General features: G+C 37.2%; 1 protein-coding gene across 4 annotated transcripts in view; it reads right to left on the bottom strand.

Moving 5' to 3' along the window:
- LOC125082826 (phospholipid-transporting ATPase FetA-like) overlaps nucleotides 1–13,552 on the bottom strand; it is a 116,289-nt gene that overhangs the window by 94,156 nt on the left and 8,581 nt on the right. For 3 of the 4 annotated variants that reach the window (XM_047698635.1, XM_047698636.1, XM_047698640.1), the window contains exon 2: nucleotides 12,897–12,940. In XM_047698635.1, coding sequence (XP_047554591.1) covers nucleotides 12,897–12,924 — 28 coding nt within the window. In that variant the 5' untranslated portion in view covers nucleotides 12,925–12,940. Of the gene's footprint in view, nucleotides 1–9,955; nucleotides 10,096–12,896; nucleotides 12,941–13,552 lie in introns of those variants that run through there. The other variant, XM_047698637.1, reaches the window with a different exon arrangement.

Here is a 13,552-nt window from a genome sequence, read left to right as displayed (position 1 = left end):
TTAATTAGGTTCCCTGCTCTCATGTCCCCAGGAAATGCTGGCTTTGAGACTAAACTAGGAACATACCTGGATCATAGTGCCAAATGGAGTTGTCAAGTGGTTTTCTCATATCATAAGGGGTTTTATTGGATCTAAGCAGAGTCATTGAATGACCAGGGTGAACTAAATTAAACTAAGCCCAAGTAAAAATAATTACTTTCAGAATTGCTCTCCACTTCCACCAGTAATGTCTGTTCTGGGAGCCACCCTGGATCCTGGAGAGCCTCTCAGAGTTACTCTGATCCTGGAAATTACAGAATTTCACAACTAAAAAGGGACTGGGAGATACATAATCCATCTTTCCATCCAGAGCAGTCATTCCCTGTGTTTAGCAACCCTAACTAAGTCACATAAATACTTCCAGTATAGAAATCACTCTCTCAAGATGGTCTCTACATTTTCAGACAGCTCTACCTATAAATTCCTTTATTCATTAAATTTCTCCTATAAGCCCTGGAGGCAAGCAAGAGCCAAAAGAAAGCCTGTGTAAGTTCTATCTTTATCTCTTCCCAGCTGGTGAGTACTAAGATAAACACCCAGTCCTTGAGTGTGCTACTTAATATAGTATCATCTTCACCTTCCAGCATATGATAATTGTGGTAACCACATAGGTGTTCAGGGTCCTGAGCCCTAAAATCTGGCTGATCTACTTATTTACTGAATAAGCAGCAGCCAATAAAATGATTTATGAGCACTTTACTAGTTTCTCAGCATACATCTAGGACATTTTGGCTTTGCTGCTTAAATGCACTCCACTCCAAGCTTATCCAACTTCAAACCCTTTTAGTAACTTCAATTCTCCAATTTATTTTTCAGATATTTCCAACATAACTACTGATATTCACTCTACATATTTTCCTTCTAGTCCAACAATTCCAAATCACATGGTCCCACCCAGATAAATGCTGTCTAAAGCAAGGGTAACAGTTCTGACAAAAGATTGAGCAGGTGGGCAACTCCACCTAACAGAAAATCATGACAATCCCTGAATTTCAATAACTACTGATGGGTCATGCTTAGTGGTCAGTTTTATAGTTGATCTCAAGAAGCTGTGTTATGTTTCATAGGGAAGCCATAGTACCCGAAAAAGGTATATACAGAATTGGAAACCAGATTTTAAACATACTCACCAGGCCCTTGAAAGGCAGTTAACAAGAATCAACATTAATAAATGTTTAACCAAAAAAAAAAATGTTTAACCCATCTTTGGAAATATTCCTAAAGTAATCTGTTTAAGAGATGATAGGGGCACCTGGGTGGCTTAGTCAGTTGGGTGTCTGACTCTTCATTTTGGCTCAGGTCATGATGTTAGGGTCATGTTCCACCCTGAGTGTGGAGTATGGAGCCTGCTTGGGATTCTCTCTCTCCCTCTTTCTCTGCCCCCCACCCCGCCACAAATATAAATCAATAAATAAGCAAGCTGGTAAGATTAAAGTACAGCCTAAATATATTTCACACGGAACTTAGGGTTCCTCTCTAGACAGGAAGCCATGAAGTTAAAATAGAGCTAATCTAAGAGAGGCTCTACTCTTTAAAACTAACATGTTGGTCAGGAGAGAGTGAAGGAATGACAGTTTTTAGAAGAGAAAATATTGAAACATTTATCACTGTTTTCAGCCCTTGCCTAGGGAAAGGTTTCTCTCATTGTGATACCTAACAGAGTTATTTGGAAAGAAATATCATTGGATATTTATCTAATATAATGATTAGAACAGAAAAGACTATCAGAGTACATATCTTAATGTAAATACCACAAAAAACATTCAGTTCTCTTTGCTGTGATTCTGGGATCTCTAACTTGTTCTCCTGGGTAGAGATGGCCATGAGAAGACAATGTCCTGGATGTTATTAGATTTTCCATGTTGAACTTCCAACTTAGCTGTCTTGTTGATAAATTATTCTTGCTAGAAAGAAAGGAGTGAATTGATCTCCTGAGACCTGGTCACTCCTAAGACAGGCCATATATTGAACTTGTGAATTTATAAAGCTTAGATTGGTGATGACCACATCAAGATGCAGATTTGAGAGGTCCAACTCTAGCAGTCTATTGTCTCAGTCTTGTTCCCTAACCTCTTTACTATATTTTGTCAAACTCAATGACTAGAGATTCATAAGATCTAAGATTTCAATCAAACCTGTTTGGCCTACTCTGAGTCTTATCTGTACTTGAGAAGGCTGGACAAGAAAATTTCTACTGCCCCTCCCTTCCACTCTTAGAACTACTCCATGACTCTAGAAATTATAGAAATAACAAGATTTTGGTAGGTGCCCAGTCACAAAACAAATTTATAATGAAATAGCCTTTCTAGATACTTATAATAATCACTTAGAAAAAATAATAGAAAAAGTACCACTTAAATGGCAACAAAATTTAAAATATCTATGAGTAAACCTAACAATAAATGTATGGGTCTATATGAAAAAGATACAAATTTTACTGAGGGCCACAGAAGAAAACCTGAATTAATAGAGAAATACCATGTTCCTGGATAAGGAGACTCAACACTACAAAAATACAAATTATCCCCCAGATTAATCTACAAATCTAATGTGTTCACAGTCATTATTCAATAATTGAAATGTATAAATAATTAAAAATGTGTCTGTAAAGAGACTATTCATTCACTACCTCTTTCAAACAGGATTTCCTAGAGCAGGTAGAAATTCATGAGTCCTTTGAATAAAGGGAATATCTGTATACTTTTTGAGGTCAAAACCCATAACTTACATTGTTTAATACATCATCAAGCCTAGCATATATATATGTGATATTGCAAACCTGGCATTCTCAGATTCAATATTTATATAACTTTCAGGAGCAACATTGAAAGCTCACAACACCTTGAAAATCACTATAGAGTGATTTTACTGAAGCATAAATCTCAATTGGATGCTCTGTGTGGGGTGCAGTACTCATTAAGGTAGTGGGTGAATGTAGCCAACTCCTTAGGATTTTCATCTCAAAGATTTTTGTCTACTTGCTATCATTTATGTAGTAATTTTCATTTATGAGCCAGAGGTTACCTATATTTTAAATTACATTTTATTTAAACTATTTTTATTCAATCATATTATATTCTATGGGAGGAATTCTATATTAAAATGATATTTCACAAACTTAGTGATACCTGAAAATCTCATTCATTAATGGACACACATGCACACACACATGGAATCTGTTGGTCATATGATTCTGAAGAAACAGCAAGAGTGTGACGAGTTCAAAGTGGGTAAAAAAAAGTAGCTAGGGATAAATGTTCAAGGATCAAAAAGGAAGTGCAGATTGGAAGAGATGAAAGGAGAATGCAGAAGCTTGTTGAAGGTTAAATAAAATGAATAAAATTATAAAAGAGGTTCTTAGATTCATTTAACAAATTAAGTATTACATTAAGAGCTAGGGAATATAGAAAAGAATCACACAACATCCTTCTCACTGCTGTGAACAAATTCACTTTCTGGTAGAGAAGACATAGGAGTTAAAAACTGCTCTACAGTGTAGTGGATAGTATGATAGAGGTAAAGATAGGGTGTCATGGAAGTGCAAAAGAAGAATATCTAAACCAAATTGTGGCGGTCAGGTAAAGTTTCTTGGAGCAGATCCTGTGCTGAGCCTTAGAGCATAAATATAAGTTAACTTAATGAATATGTGAGACAGAATTTTCCAGGCAGGGCTGAGGAACAACATATGGAAGGTCATGGAGTGGAGGACATTGCAGAATGCCATTAAATACTTTAAAAAGTTAATATAATGTTTTGAAACTTATGATTTAAAGATACATCAGTGTGAAGTGTAGTCTGACTGATGGCCAGAAAATGAGTTGAGATGCTACTATTGTAATCCAGAGGAAAAATAATAAATAGGTGAATAAATAGGCATTGGCAATGGGGAGGTTGTGAAGGGGTTACATTTGACAGTTATATGAGATAAAATTCAAGAAAGTGGAATTTATCTTGTTGAATTCACTTAAGTCCAAAATCTGGACTTCAGTTTTTAGGCTCAGAAACCTGGTTTTGGCTCTTTACTGAGATAGAATATATAATTCAAACTAAAATTAAAAAGGGGTCAGAGGCTGATGTAAAACCAGAATGCTAGATTATTATTTGCAATGAAATAGATTAACTGTCATAATAATGATAATATTTGCTTTGGCATGAAGTTCAGACATTTTCTCCTTGTAAAAAGATACACATAAGAAATGAGACATAATCAGAAAGAAAGTTGCTTGACGAACTTGGAATTTGAGGTAGGGAAATTAAATTGGATGTTTCAAAGGTTTAAGCATCAGGCCATAGATAGGAGATAGGAATATCCAACTTGGTTGGCTACATTCTTTTCCTGGGACAGCTACAACCGCAGTATGCCTTTCAAAGTCCTGTTTCTATGTTGCTACTGCTAACCAACAGTCCTTCAATGAATATTCTTGAGATAAATATCTTTTTTTTTTAAAGATTTTATTTATTTATTTGACAGGGACACACCGAGAGAGAGAACACAGCAGGGGGAGTTGGAGAGGGAGAAGCAGGCTTCCCGCTGAGCAGGGAGCCTGATGTGGGGGGCTTGATCCCAGAACTCCAGGACCATGACCCGAGCTGAAGGCAGCTGCTTAACTGACTGAGCCACCCAGGCGCCCCTTGAGATAAATATCTTTAGTCAAGATTCACAGACCTGTACCCCTGGGGATAAAAATATATGTTTATAAAAAATAAAATTTAAAAAAAATCTTTAGTCAAGTCTTAATTTGTCCAGATTTCCTTTTTAAGGTTATTTTTGATAACTTTGCCTTGATATATATTCATGTTTCAATTTAATTTTCAGTCATAAGTCTAATTTCCTTTATTTCTCTAAGATGGTGGAGTAACAACTGACCTCTCTGTCACTATTTACTTTCTACAAACTCCAGGTGAAAGTTGAAAGACAGTGAGATAGAGAGGGAAATGGGTGGGTTCCAAACAAAATGTGGTTTACAAAGAGAAGGCTCCTAAACTTGCCTGGCTGGCTCAGTAGATAACAGCAGGCAACTCTTGATCTCAGGGCTGTGAGTTAAGCCCCATGTAGGCTGTAGAGATACTTAAAACAAAACAAAACAAAAACCCAAAACAACAACAAATAAAGAAAAGATTCTTAAGGGCAATTAACCCTACCATAGGCTGAATATGTAAAATTCATCACTTAAATGAATCAAATCCTGACATTTTACCACTGAGCCATCTGAAGAGATTGTCTTTCATATAGTCATTTAGCCAGATTTCTTGTCAGAATATACTTTATTTATATTAACACATCTATCATTTACTTAATACCCACAATGTTCCGGTACCAGGAACTATGGGGAAAGTGGAAATTACCAACATATAATCCCTATTCTTACTGAGCTCACTATTTAGAAGGGCAGACAGACATAAAAAAGTAATTACACAACAGTGGGATAATAGAAATAGCTTCAGTTGGAGCACAGAGGAAACAGTAATCACTCCTGTTTGGGGAAACGCAGGATGCGGACAGTAAAGAGTTATGTCACAAAGGACATAATGCCTGTGTGTTGACTCATTACTACCAAAGTTAAACTTGGCAACTGGTTTATTGGAAAGATCTAACTGAATGGATACCTCCACATAGCAGAGGGATTTAAACCACAACTATTAACACTGATCATAAAACACCTCAAATTGTTCTAGCTTTTTCTAAAGTAATGAAGAGATCCTAAAAGTTAAATCTATTAAAGTTTACTGTTTAGTTTATTAAAAGCAATAGAAACAAGTTTGATAAGGGGTACTGTAATACCAAAATCATAGATACAGGATATCACAGTTGCAAAAATGATGGGAATCCATGATACCTTATTTTCATTTTCTAATTTAATCTTTAGTCTATTAAATGTTCACTTAGTACCTACTATGTGCATTTTGCAATATATAAAATTATCATGTTGTAGCTCTTAAACTTACACAATATTATATGTCAATTATATCCCCTCAAAGCTGGGAACAAAAAAACAAACCAACAAAACCCTACCAGTACATGTTACAGTGAGATATAAAAATAAAGACTATGAATGGGGAAAGGAATTAGATCTAATGGTACAAATAAATATAATGCAAATAGTCATTGCCTTAAGGGAACTTGGAGGAGGGGATAGTAAACAAAATACCAAAATGGTTCGGAGGGAAGATAGTTCTTCTAGTTAGAGAAGTCAAGAAGGGTTTAATGGGGAAGATGATATTTGATCTGTGTTTTACAACAGCAGTGTAAATCTTGGTGAAGAATAAATCCAAATATTTTTTTCCATGATAATCGAATAACCTTTTTAAATAAAGATAGGTGTGTAAAGGAAAAACTTCAGTTTTTTTCCTTCCTGTGTAGAGAAAACCCAGTCTTCTCTACTGTCTCTCCTTTGAGTCTCCTTTACTACTCACACAGAACACTTCACCTGACACTTTTGGTCACAAAATGTATGAGGTGGGTGGGGGGGGGTTACAATAATCAAGTCTCTGACAACACCAGCTGGGTATCCTATAATAACTGAGATAGTATCAGATCTCAAGGTAAGGTACAGCCTTACAAGACTCCCCCACTCCCCAATTTCAGACATTAAACTGTAAGTTGTGCTTCTCACCAACCAGCTGTAGATCAGAGGTTCCAATGACCTTCTTCTCAGTTTCAATTAATTTTCTAGAGCAGCTCACTCAGGGAAACATTTATCAGTTTATTAAAGGCCATGACAGAGGATGCAGATGAACAGCCAGATAAAGAGATACAGAGGGCGAGGTCTTAGAGCCTGTGAGCATCTGAGAGCCTGAGAGCAGGAGCATCCGCCGCAGTGAAGTTGGGGTACAAACCCAACTCCTCATGTGGATGCATTTGATAGCCTAGAAGCTTTCCAAACCCCACATGGAATTTTATGGAGGCTTTCTCATGTAGGCATGATCAATTATTAACTCCGTTTCCAGCCCCTCTCCACACTCTGGAGGATGGGGTAGTGATGTAGTGCTGAAAAATTCATGTAGGCCTTACAGAAAAGACTGGACTGAGCAACAACTTGAAGTGGACAAAGGAATTACTCAAAGGCCTATCTGGAGGAAGAGTGTTGCAATCAGAAGGAATAATGAATGAGACCAAAGACTGTTTAAGGAAAAGCAGGAAAGCCAGAGTAGCTGCAACAGCAAGGCAAGGAGCAGACTGGTAGGAGAGATCCGGCAAGGTAGGGGCAGAATATACACAATCTAAAAGGCCATGCGAGGACCTCGACATTTTTTTTTTAACTCAAGTATAATTAACATACAGTGTTACATTAGTTTCAGGTGTATAATATAATGATTCAACAATTCTATACATTACTCAGTGTTCATTACTGTAAGTGTACTCTTGATCCCCTTTATCTGTTTCACCCCTCACCCCACCCACCTTCCCTCTGGCAGCCACCCATTTGTTCTCTGTATTTAAGAGTCCTGGGTTTTTTGTTGTTGTTTGGTAAGGACCTTGGTTTTCACTGAGTGAAAATGGGAGCCATTGTATATCATTGAGGAACATGCCCTGTTTTGCCATTTAAATATTCAGGGCATCCTTTTGTCCATCAATAGTTAAAGTTTTCTTCATATATGTTTTATGTATTTCTTTTTATGCTTAGTCCCAGATATTTTAAGATTTTGTTGCTAATATGAATGGAATCTTTCTTGGATTATATTCTCTAATTGGCAATTGCTATTAAGCAAACTACTGAGGGGTGCCTGGTTGGCTCAGTAGGTCAAGCATCTAATTCTTGATTTCAGCTCCAGTCATGATCTCAGGGTCATGAGATCCAGTCCCACACAGAGCAGATTCAGATACTAATAACCACCTAAGCTGGGTGTGAAGTTGGTAACCTCCTCATGAAAATTAAGAGAACTCCAGATATATAATTAATATAAAAACCAAGTTTTTCAAAGATTTACTTATTCTAGACAGAGAGAGAGTGTGTGAATGAGCAGTGGGGAAAGCAGAGGGAGAGAATCTCAAGCAAACTCCCTGCTCAGAGTGGGGATGGATACCTCAAACTTGATACTATGACCCGAACGGAAACCAAGAGTTAGTTGTTCAACTGACTGAGCCATCCAAGCACAACTGAACAGGGTTTTTTCGTTTTATTTATTTTTTAAAAAGATTTCATTTATTTAGAGAGAGGATGCATATGCATGTGCATGAGCAGGGGGCAGGGCAAAGGGGAGAAGGGGAGGGAAAGAATCTCAAGCAGACTCCAAGCTGCTGGAGCCCAAGCCCTGAGGGTCATGACCTGAGCCAAAACTAAGAGTCCGATGCTTAACTGACAGAGCCACCCAGGTGCCCCTTTTCTGTTCTCTTAACACATCCCTCCCTATATACTGGTGCCTTAAAAAGTTCTTAAAATGTACTAGAGTATAGTCTCAGGGCGTTTTTCCAAATTTTTTGTCCCAAACCTGCTCCACTGCATCCATTAGGATGGCTATTATTAAAAAAAATAAGTATTGTTAAAGATATGGAGAAATTAGAATTCTTGTGCATTATTGGTGGGAATGTAAAATGGTGCGGCTATCACGAAAAACAGTATGGTGAGTCCTCAAAAAATTAAAATTAGAATTACCATACAATCCAGCAATTTCACTTCTAGGCACACACCCAAAAGAACAGAAAGCTGGGGCACCTGGGTGGCTCAGTGGGTTAAGCCTATGCCTTCGGCTCAGGTCATGGTCTTGGGGTCCTGGGATCAAGTCCCGCATCGGGCTCTCTGCTCAGCAGGCAGGGAGCCTGCTTCCCCTTCTCTCTCTGCCTGCCTTTCTGCCTACTTGTGATCTCTCTCTCTCTGTCAAATGAATAAATAAAATATTTAAAAAAAATAGAAAGCAGGGACTTGGGGTGCCTGGGTGGCTCAGTCAGTTAAGTGGCTGCCTTCAGCTCAGGTCATGATCTCAGGGTCCTGGGATCAAGTTCCACATCAAGCTCGAAGCTCAGTGGAGAGCCTGCTTCTCCCTCTGCTTGCTGCTCTGCCTACTTGTGCTATCTCTCTGTCAAATAAATAAATAAAATCTAAAAAAACAAAAACAAAAACAAAACACCTCATTGAAAAAGAAAGCAGGGACTTGAAGAGGTATTTGTATACCCATGTTCATGGCAGCACTATTCATAAAAACAAGGAACAGAAGAAACCCAAATGTCCAACAACATATGAATGGATAAACAAAATGTCTTATATATACATACACTGTAGTATTCAGTCTTAAAAAGGATATTATGACACATGCTATACTATAGATGAACACTGAGAACATTATGTTGAGTGAAATAAGCCAGTCACTATATGATTCCACTTATATGAGGCACCTCTAGTAGTCAAATTCATAGAGACAAAAAGAAAAATGGTAATTGCCAAGAACTAGGGGTTGGAGGAATGATGAGTTAGTGCTTAATGGGTACAGAGTTTCAGTTTAATAAGGTGAAAAGAGTTCTGAGATGAACGGTGGTAATGGTTGCCCAACAATGTGAATGGACTTAATGACACTGAACTGTACACTTAAAAATGGTTAAGATGGTAATATTCTAGGGGTGCCTGGGTGGCTCAATTCAGCTAAGGTCATGATCCTGGGCTCTCTACTCAGTGGTGAGCCTGCTTCTCCCTCTCCCTCTGCCTGCCGCTCCCCCTACTTGAGTGCTCTCTCCCTCTGTCAAATAAATAAGAAAAATCTTTGGAAAAAAAAGATGGTAATATTACATGTGTTTTACCAATTCTATTTTTTTATATTAAAGAAAATTTTAAACCTTTAAAACTTTAAACCTATTTTAAAGAAAATTTTAAACATCAATGTTTGTGTGTTTCTTGTTGCCTCTTTTATTCTGTGAGGCCCAGTTTTTCCTCTGCCTAGGGCTTTGAACTCAACCTTCCTCATTGACCTTTGTTTCCAGTGTTACCTTTTTCTGGGCCTGGAACTCCTGGAGTCCCTCAACATTCACCTTTGCCCAGATTATGGTCTGTTCCCCTTTTCTTTGAGCTCTTGTCAGCCTTTTTTTTTTTTTTTTTAAATCCAGTCTTGTTCCTAAGACCCCCAGCATGGGCCAGTCTCACTTCTAAAGAAAGATCTCAGAAATAAAGCACACAATTCTAGAATACAGACTATCTGTATTCCAGGTATAACTATGAACTTAATGCTGTTTAATATAAATTAAGAAATCACATTTATGGAGAATTGTTTGAAGGATATACTGTTTAGCCACTGCTTGGAATCAGTTTGTTTGCTTGTTTTCGTTTTCTTTTCTAAGTTTATTTTTTTAGTAATCTCTACACCCAACATGGGGCTTACAACCCCAAGATCAATAGTCATATGCTCTGCCTACTGAGCCAGCCAGGACCCTGCCTGTTTTTGTTTTCTGAGCCAAGGCTCAAAAAAGGAGCTCTAGAAACTTTGCGAACCTCCTGAAATTGTCTGTAAAAACCTCTGTGATTTTAAAAGTTCTCAATATACTCTATTATTTATTCCCCCCAGAAAAAGAGTTAAGTATTTCTATATATATTCTAAAATTTGTTATTCCTTGGATTGAAACAGATCATCAAAGCCTTACCTCAACTGGAATATTCTGCCCCAAGCTCAGAATGGGTTTCACTTAACAATGCTTTGGCATTATGCCAAAAACTTACATGGAAGGACATTAAAAGGAAACAGTCTCAATTCTAAAAATCTATTTAGGGAACTACCATAAAAACAAAGAGAGCAAAACAAAGGTGGGCACAGATCTGCCTGGATATCTCAAGATTTTAACCAGATAATATGTCTATAAAGGCAGAAATACGCTGATGCTATCATTAGACAAGAAGAGATTATGAACAAGGCCAAGGAAAATGAAATTCCTTATGTAAGAACTGAGTCAAATGTAATGGCAGCACTAAAGGTTCTTCCTTTAGTGGGATTTGGAGAGCTACCAATGCAGATAATAATGGCAATTTTCAGATAAATGTATATAACATTTACATATACATTGAGTATACCTAAGTTAAAGAAAGGTTCAAACTATAAAAGATAACATGTGAAATTTTTAACAATTCTCCCTTTCCAATTTCAGGATAATTCTCTTTAATGTAACTCTCACATTCCTTGATTTAGCTAAAATCCATCTACCCATTCTTCAAAGCTCAGCTTTAAAAAAAAATATATATATATACTTTATATATATATTTTAATTATATATTATATATAAAAATAAATGTAATTAAATTTTTAAAATTTTATATATATATGTATATATATATATGCATATATATGTATATATATGCATATATATATATATATATATATTTTTTTTTTTTGGCTCCAATGTATTTTGGCTCCACACCCAATGAAGGACTTGAACTCATGACCCAATGATTAAGAATCTCATACTTTACTGACTGAGCCAGCTAGGTGCCCAGTCAGCTTTTAAAATTATGAGAACAAATAAAGTTCAAGTCGAATTCCTTTTGTTTCACTAAACCAAAAACCACCCTCTCTCCTTAAACACACACATGCATAGCTTTTTTTTTTTTTTTTTAAGATTTTATTTATTTGAGATCACAGGTAGGCAGAGAGGCCAGCAGAGAGAGAGGAAGGGAAGCAGGCTCCCTGCTGAGAAGAGAGCCTGATGCTGGGCTTGATCCCAGGACTCTGGAATCAGGACCTGAGTTGAAGGTAGAGGATTAACCCACTGAGCCACCCAGGTGACTCACATGCATAGCTCTTTTACTCTTTTTAAAATTTTTCATAAGCATATCCACAAAGAACTATGACAAAAAGTTTTCCTTTTGTTGGAGGGAACCCCCTCAAATAGTCAACAGTCATTTAGTTGGAATTATGTAGAGAGTTTAGTTCCAGACATTGGTAGCAAGTCTAAGCTTTCTCCAACAGCCACAACAGAAACTGACTAATATTGAGGCCAACTGTGATATTAAGGATGCAAAGTATATGGTCTGGGACTAGAGAAATGAGTTATTAATATAGATGTCTATAGAAAGGGAAATTCAATAAGACCCTTTTGATGGTCTTATCTTAAGCTCACATGGAAAAAAGATGTCGAGTGTTCAAATCGTGATTCATCTTACTATAATATCAATAATTACAATTAAATCAATGAGCACAGTGAAAGTTTCTGTTGTACTACTCCTAGTTCCCTTTGAGAGTTCACAGATGAGAAACATTCACTCAACTTTACCTCTTGCTAAAGATACTTAAACCATGGTTATCACAGCAGACTCTGGCTTTCTGTTTAAACACCTTCAAAAGTAAATCATGCATCTGCCTCAGGTCTTTAGGTTGAACATTCTTCTCACTGCCCTCTAAGAAAAACCCTCAGGGGTGCCTGGGTGGCTCAGTCATTAAGTGTCTGCCCTAGTCAGGCTCCCAGCTCAGCGGGGAGACTGCTTCTCCCTCTCCAACTCCCCCTGCTTGTGTTCCATCTCTAGACTCTCTCTTCAAATAAATAAATAAAATCTTCCAAAATAATGTAATTTAAAAATTAAAAAAAAAACCACTTAAACATTACTGTCTATGTGAATTAATGGGAACTAGTATCATCAGTGGTTCTAGCCAAAGACTTTCTACAATAGTCTCAAGTTCAATTTTTAATTTTTTTTCCTCCCACCTTTGCAGCAAAAATAGTCTCAAAGCCAGGTCAGAGGAAGTTAAGTCTGTGTACTCCCCTAAGAAGTTTTTTAGAGATTCAAAATTGCAAGAAGCTTTTTGGTGGACTTTAGTTCAATCCTTTAATGAGTGCTCTGAGAGCACAGTAACCGATTTCCTGGCTTTGTGGTTAAACATGGTACAGTATAGTAGTTAAATAAGATGTTGAACTTGAGAATCTCAGCAGATATAAGGTGAGCACTTACCTGAAATAAAACATTTTATGTATTTCATTTCAGAGAAACACCACCTAAGGATAAAACAAAAACTTATCAGTCCAGGCCCTGCTGACATACTTATTATTTATCAAAAGTTACTGTGTGTTGGAAACTTTACTATGTGCTTTACCAAGATCATCTTATTTAATTTTCACTAAAACCTGGGCCTGGAAAGAGGATATTATTCTTTCCCACAGATGGAAAACCTGGGCCTAAGATTAAGTCTTGCTCATTGTCATAAAATCAGAAAGCGGTAGAGTCACAGTGGGTAGAGATTTGAATCCCTGCTTGCCTGGATGCTCTTTGTCACAATTTTTATCCTCTCTCTTGTAGACTTCGCCACAGATGAAGAGATGACTGTCAGGTGCATTTCTAGGGCAGTAACTGAAAACTGTGGTCAAATAGAGTAAAATTTGAAGTCTTAAATGCCCACACGCTACTCTTCGGTAGCTCTGGCACTGAGCTCAGAAGAAAATCCTCTATTCCACTATGTCTCTACATTTCAGCAGCCCTTTTTTCTTTACTTTTGACTGAGAACCTCTTAGGGCAATCATTCCCAAAAGCATGGTCCATGAACAAATTGTTTCAAAAACATTAAAAGCCTTTGTGGAAAATACAGACACCTGGCCCCCACTCCAGATGTA

This window comes from Lutra lutra, chromosome 13 (genome assembly GCF_902655055.1).
Source record: "Lutra lutra chromosome 13, mLutLut1.2, whole genome shotgun sequence".
Lineage (NCBI taxonomy): Eukaryota > Metazoa > Chordata > Mammalia > Carnivora > Mustelidae > Lutra > Lutra lutra.
Note: the sequence above shows the minus strand (reverse complement) of the source record. Positions and strands in the feature narration are given on the sequence as shown.